The sequence below is a fragment of the Triticum dicoccoides genome, chromosome 7A, assembly GCF_002162155.2.
Source record: "Triticum dicoccoides isolate Atlit2015 ecotype Zavitan chromosome 7A, WEW_v2.0, whole genome shotgun sequence".
NCBI classification, from domain to species: domain Eukaryota; kingdom Viridiplantae; phylum Streptophyta; class Magnoliopsida; order Poales; family Poaceae; genus Triticum; species Triticum dicoccoides.
In genome coordinates, this window is record NC_041392.1 from 207,013,657 (window position 1) to 207,020,208 (window position 6,552).

General features: G+C 39.8%; 1 protein-coding gene across 1 annotated transcript in view; it reads left to right on the forward strand.

Annotated features, from left to right (window-relative positions):
* Window positions 1-5,294, forward strand: part of LOC119332661 (protein adenylyltransferase SelO-like) — a 7,694-nt gene extending 2,400 nt beyond the window's left edge. Inside the window, exons 3-8 of the mRNA XM_037605823.1 lie at window positions 2,182-2,238; window positions 2,319-2,618; window positions 3,176-3,423; window positions 3,507-3,813; window positions 3,898-4,171; window positions 4,685-5,294. Coding sequence (XP_037461720.1) covers window positions 2,182-2,238; window positions 2,319-2,618; window positions 3,176-3,423; window positions 3,507-3,813; window positions 3,898-4,171; window positions 4,685-4,939 — 1,441 coding nt within the window. The 3' untranslated portion in view covers window positions 4,940-5,294. The remainder of the gene's footprint in view (window positions 1-2,181; window positions 2,239-2,318; window positions 2,619-3,175; window positions 3,424-3,506; window positions 3,814-3,897; window positions 4,172-4,684) is intronic.
* The last annotated feature ends 1,258 nt before the right edge of the window (window positions 5,295-6,552 follow it).

Consider the following 6,552-nt stretch of genomic DNA (forward strand, 5'->3'; position numbering starts at 1 on the left):
GCAAACCAACATATTTAATCAATTGTTAACATGACCACCAAATATTATGATGGTTATATTATACGATATGCATTTGTGCATATTTTATTCAACTTTGGCAACACAAACACATTTGTGATAATCAGAAGGACAAGCTCCAGATGTAAAGAAAAGCACAATATCTCAGGTCACCCTCTTACAAGTAAAACACATTGTAACATCACAAAATAATTAGTGAAGCTGATTTTTTGGCCCGGTCTCAATTGTGGTCACAATCAGGGCTAGCTTCCTTGCATGCTATTAGAAATTGAGCCACACAGGGGCCATTCTACTCATTGTTTAATTATGTGATGTTTGATGGTTGGGCTACAGAACAGCCATAGGCCCATAATAGAAACAGAAAATTCCATATTCACAGAAACGGAAAGTTCCATATTCATGTATGTTCCACCGGAAAACGCCATTCAGTTTTTGTTTCCGTTTCCGCATAAAAAAGTCAGTTTCCATTTTTGTTGCCATATTTCCTCTCCATTTCCATTTTTCTGCCGGAAAAGCGGAAAAGCTTCTGCTCCGTTTTCATCCCTACGTGCATAGCGCTCGACTGATTTTTGTGTATGTGCAGCTTCTCGTGCATGTAGCTCTCTCGGTCAAAACTCTCCACGAGAGCTCGCGATCAGCTAAAACAGATTACAGATTGGTAGACTATATAATAGCCAAATGCACGTGTAGTACCTTTTAAGTTTTTCTCTCTCAATTTTTGTTGATGTACAAGAAGCAACTTCCTTCGGTGCTTACACACATGTTCATGCCTGACTTGGGAGTTGACTAGGACTAGGAAACCTAATTCTTATACTCCTTCCGACTTAAAAAAGAAGGCCTATAAAGTCAAACAGTGTAAAATCTAACCAAATTTATAGAAAACAATCAACAATTATAATACCCAATTGGTATCATTAAATGCATAATAAAATATATTTTTATATTATACATACCAAATTTTGTAGTTATTGATAGTTCTTCCTACAAGCTTTTTCAAAATTTGCACCGTTTGACTTCTGACAAAATTTATATACCTTCTTTTTAGATTCCGGGGAGTAGGACTTATCCCTACAGCCCTTACTTCTAATCATATATTCCTATACGAACTCTAGCACTAAGCATTCAAGTGTCATGCTCGTCTCTTATTTTCCCAAATTCAACGTCATCTCACCGTGACTTTCCTCCATGGAAATTTGGCCCCCTGTTGATTGCGTGTCACACAGCGAAGCTCCGCTACTGGTTAGTTTATCATTAATTTCAAGAATGTATATCAGGCGACTTATTTTCTGAATAGATAATATTTTCTTAAAGAAAAATATATGTAGTGGATGGAAATACTTCAAACACCAGCCCAACCGTTTGGAGCTAGTACAAAAGTACACAGTAGACAATCAAATATGGCACATAGTTAAAAATATCTACAATACTGTTCAGAGAGACTGAAAATTCCAATCAGGCATATACCTGTATATTCATATAAACATTGAAGCCACGTGGCAAAATAAATAAATAAATTGAATCCTAGTTCCACGAGGAGTTACCACATTAAGCAAGAGCTCCTTTTTTTGCGGACAATTCAGAGCTTTATTAAACAAGAGCTCTTGCATGGAAGCATAGACGTGACCTTCGTACTTATACCTATACGTTACGTACGAGCCGGCCCAGCATGCATGCAGACCGTGAGTTGCAGCATGGTATTATGTATAGTATATAAAAAGTGTATCTGTACATATGACAAATGAATTGATTTGGTGCAGTGGTTTGCTAGCTTGTACGACCAGGGCGAGGGCGCGGTTCGAATCCTGCCTGCCACTAATTTTTTTCTCCGAATTCTTCTCGCTGTGTAGACAGCTGGGCCCTCGTAGCCCGTGCATAAATTCTGGACACAGCAGGGTGTTTTCTGCAGTGCCACATGTCGGCTTAGGATTGGCTTTGTTTTTTTTACACCTGGGATGTAAGTTTGTGGTGGTGGAGTCAACTTTTACAAGTTTATGGACCAAACAATCACAGACCGCGCAAGTCTCTGCCCCCCGGGGCCTTTACCTCATATTTTAACTCCCTGCCCAATGGCATCCATTTCTCATAACATTTTTTTTTGCATCCTAGCTGATATTGGACATAGAAAAATCACAAAAATAACAATTATCCTCTATTTGTTTTCAGGTTTGAAAGGCCTGATTTTCCTCGGTTCTTCTCAGGAGAAACTCCGTTGGTGGGAAGGTGTGTGATGCCTGTGCTTAATATCTTGCTAACTGGTTTTGTCAGAATATATAATACTCCTACTGAACAACCACCTGCAGTGTGCCCTATGCCCAGTGTTATGGTGGACACCAGTTTGGTTCATGGGCTGGTCAGTTGGGGGATGGACGAGCAATAACTCTCGGAGAGGTTCTCAATTCTCGAGGTGAGAGGTGGGAGTTGCAGCTCAAGGGTGCTGGAAAGACTCCTTACAGCCGATTTGCAGATGGCCTCGCTGTCCTGCGCAGCAGCGTCCGTGAATTCTTATGCAGTGAAGCTATGCATGGTCTAGGCATTCCTACAACTCGTGCTCTTTGTCTAGTTGAAACTGGCAAATCTGTTGTGCGAGATATGTTCTATGAGTATGTCATGATATCTTCAGTTTCTAATCAACATTTTGCTGGATCTGCCTTTGCTTTTAGTTTCCCTTCCTATTTGAATGATTCGTAGTTGCTGCTTTGAGATGGTTCAGCTCTTATACTAGTAGCTATATAATCCGTATGAACATATAATTAGTACTATCACACTGCCGTCTAAAATTCCATGTTCCTTTTGTTTGCCTACTAATGGTTTCCTTATCTACTAATAATTACTTTATTTACTCATCCTGACTTACGTGGGCCTATTATTTTGAAGCACCAAATTTCCTAATGTTGATTTATTATCATCCATTGAAATTCCCTGGGGTATTCCAAAGCAGCCTCTGGGAACTATGATAAGTTACTTAATTGCTACTCTGCAAATGTAGCCAGGCAAAGCATGTTGCACACGGTACCTGGGTGTTTACTCGTCCAGTATTTATTGATCTAAAATATAGGAATCTGAATCATTTTGCCATGATTTATCTCTTGAAGATTTCAGTACTACATATTGACATTCCCTTGTGTCGTTGAATAATTTGTTTTTTCTAATATGCCAGTGGTAATGCAAAAGAGGAGCCAGGTGCAATTGTTTGCCGTGTAGCACCATCGTTTTTACGTTTTGGTTCATACCAGTTACATGCTACAAGGGGCAAAGAAGACCTTGAAATTGTTCGTAGTTTGGCAGACTACACAATACGTCATCACTACCCACATCTTGAAAATATTAAAAAGAGTGAAGGTTTATCTTTTGAGGCAGCTATAGGAGACTCTCCAGCAATAGATCTTACTTCCAACAAATATGCTGGTAAATTTCCTTTTATGTCGTTTTCTTTGAATGTAGACATTGATCTTGTGAATAACTAACTTATATCTCCTTGCAAATAACAGCCTGGGCAGTTGAGGTTGCAGAGCGTACTGCTTACTTGATAGCCAGGTGGCAAGGTGTTGGTTTCACCCATGGTGTGCTTAACACTGATAATATGAGTGTGTTGGGCCTAACTATTGATTATGGACCCTTTGGTTTCTTAGATGCTTTTGATCCTAGCTTTACTCCGAATACAACTGATCTCCCAGGTAAGAGGTACTGTTTTGCAAATCAACCTGATGTTGGTTTGTGGAATATTGCCCAGTTCACTGGGCCATTGTCGGCTGCGTATCTTATCAGCAAGGATGAAGCAAATTATGTAATGGAGAGGTATTTATTCTTCCAAAATCTATACTGGTCATCTGCAATTTTAACTACATTTATTGTAGGTTTTTGATATGTTCTATATTGTAGGTATGGGACAAAGTTCATGGATGAATATCAATCTATAATGACAAAGAAACTTGGTCTGTCAAAATATAACAAGCAGCTTATTAGCAAGCTGCTGAACAACTTGGCTGTTGATAAAGTTGACTATACAAATTTTTTCCGTCTTCTTTCGAATGTCAAAGCAGATCGTGACATCCCAGAAACTGAGCTACTTGTTCCAATAAAAGCTGCACTCCTGGATATTGGGAAAGAAAGAAAGGAAGCATGGATTAGTTGGGTACAAACATATATCGAGGAGGTATGTTTTTTTGTATATATAAAATTGTTCTCTTTCCCGAATTGCTCGGATAGTAATATTTAACATGACATAGTATATCAATGATTATATTGCCATTTTTTTGGGCTATTTTCTCAGCCCTAGTCATCTTATGAAGTTGGAGATTTTTTTCTTTTATTCTTTGAGAACAAGCTGGGATACTCTTGGAAACAAAAGCAGCATTGCATTTGCATAGTTTGGGAATCTCATCATGTACTCGTCTTTTATAATAACTCGTGCATTGTAAATTAAGTGTCATCGGCATGGCAGAAGTTCTAAGATGCAGTTATTCCCTACCTCCTGTTGCCACAATGTTTTCCTGTAATGAACCCCCTCTTTAGGTTACTGACTGTTGTTCCACTCACCATTTGATAAGTCTGTGCCAGTATTTGGTTTTGGACCTCAAGTCATGCCTTATAGTTGGATCTTTTAAATCACAACACTGTTAAAAATCTAAACAACTTCAATCTAATGATATGTTGATGCTTTGTGAAGCTGGTGGCTAGTGGTGTCTCCGATGAAGAAAGGAAAGCCACAATGAACCGTGTCAACCCAAAGTATGTTCTTCGGAACTATCTCTGCCAGACAGCGATTGACGCAGCTGATCTAGGTGATTACGAGGAAGTTCGCCGGCTATTGAAAGTTATGGAACATCCATATGATGAGCAGCCGGGAATGGAGAAATACGCCCGCTTGCCACCGGCCTGGGCATACAGGCCTGGGGTGTGCATGCTATCCTGCTCGTCATGAGCCACATCCAGCTATGACCAATATACAGTGTTGTATACTTTTTTGGTTGTATAGGAGGTTTACCCTGTAATATGTAGTGTTCCGAGCGCCGCATTGTTTTATTACTGTGGCGCGATGTCCGAAACTTAGTCATGTTGTTTGTTGCCTTGACTTTGAGTAGCAGAATGTTCAGCCGTTCAGGAGCAGTTGGGAAATGAAGCGCTCCATACCTAAAGTTTCTGAGACGGTAATGTTATCAGTGGAAAACCCTTGTGTTGGATACTATGGGCTGTTGATCTGGGTGCATCCGGAAACATGGGAGGTTGTATGTTGACGTTGTTTATCGCTGTTACAATGTGCGTAATTCTACTGTTGAGCCGCTTTCTTGCATGCTTTAAAGAGCCACGGAGGATGGTACCGCAAACAGGTGGATCTACACCGGATGGTTAGCATACATGAATATCTGTATTAGCCTCCTTTCTAGTCACTATTGCAATGGAATGATACGCCATCCGAAACAGGTATGCTCACTTTCCAAATTTATTTTAAGTGTCATAGACAGTTGCTAAAAGCTCTCTCAACATACAGATAAATTGCATCTGCGCTGAACAATGGACAAACTCTTCTACAAGATGAGACACTGCATCACTAATTATTTGCTAAGTATCTTTGTTTTCCGCCAGAGTAATAGCCAACGTGTAGGCGACTATCAGACATGTAGCCAACATGTGGGAGACATATGATGTCCTTGTCCCAATTTTTCTTAGTTTGCAAGTAACCATGTTTGTCATCATTTACTTTAAGACCGCGTCATTCTTGACAAGAATCTATATCCAGTTATGCAAGGTTGGAGAAAATCATTTAATTTTAGACTCCAACAAAGAATGCCATCTGATCTTGTAGTAAGCTTTTTGAAAATCAGTTTTCTTATTGGATGATGGAAGTTGAATTATTTTTCTCTGCTTTGAATCTTACCTTCCTTTATATGCATTTAGTGTAGAGTGTGCGATGTGATATGCTCTGTCCGCACAACATCTATGCTCTATCTCCAGAAGAACAACGCACACGCACACGCATGATTGCATAACCAAATTAAACATGCAGTTATGTTATATCACAAATACCATAAATATTGCAAGGTTCAGATTCCAGCATTACAAGACCCAAATTCAAAGATTACCAGGTACAAACTGTGCATGATTCTGTGCAAGGGGTGGGAGGTGATCCATCTAAGGGGATAGGTAATTAAAAGGTTGGACTCTTGGATGTATAGGAGTGCGATATGTGAAGTGATTTTCTAAGTTTCTCACAGGTAATCATGTTTGGGGAGGGGGTGTTTTCTGCTCATTGGGGAGGGGGTGTTTTCTGCTCAAGTCTGAGCAGGAGGGTTGCCTTTGAGGATTAACTTCTCAAATTTTAGGGGGTTAAAATTTTAAGGGGAAGAATTAGTTGGTGCTAACTCCTAAACAAAACCATTTTTTGGAAGTTAAATCATTTTGGGGAAGGTCCGGAGATGCTCTAAGGGCATCTTCAATGCAGATCCTCAAATCGGCCCATAATGTTTCGACTAGACAGTCTAAACACTTTTAGCCCTCCAACACGGATCACCAAATCGCGCTGGATACACCCATTTT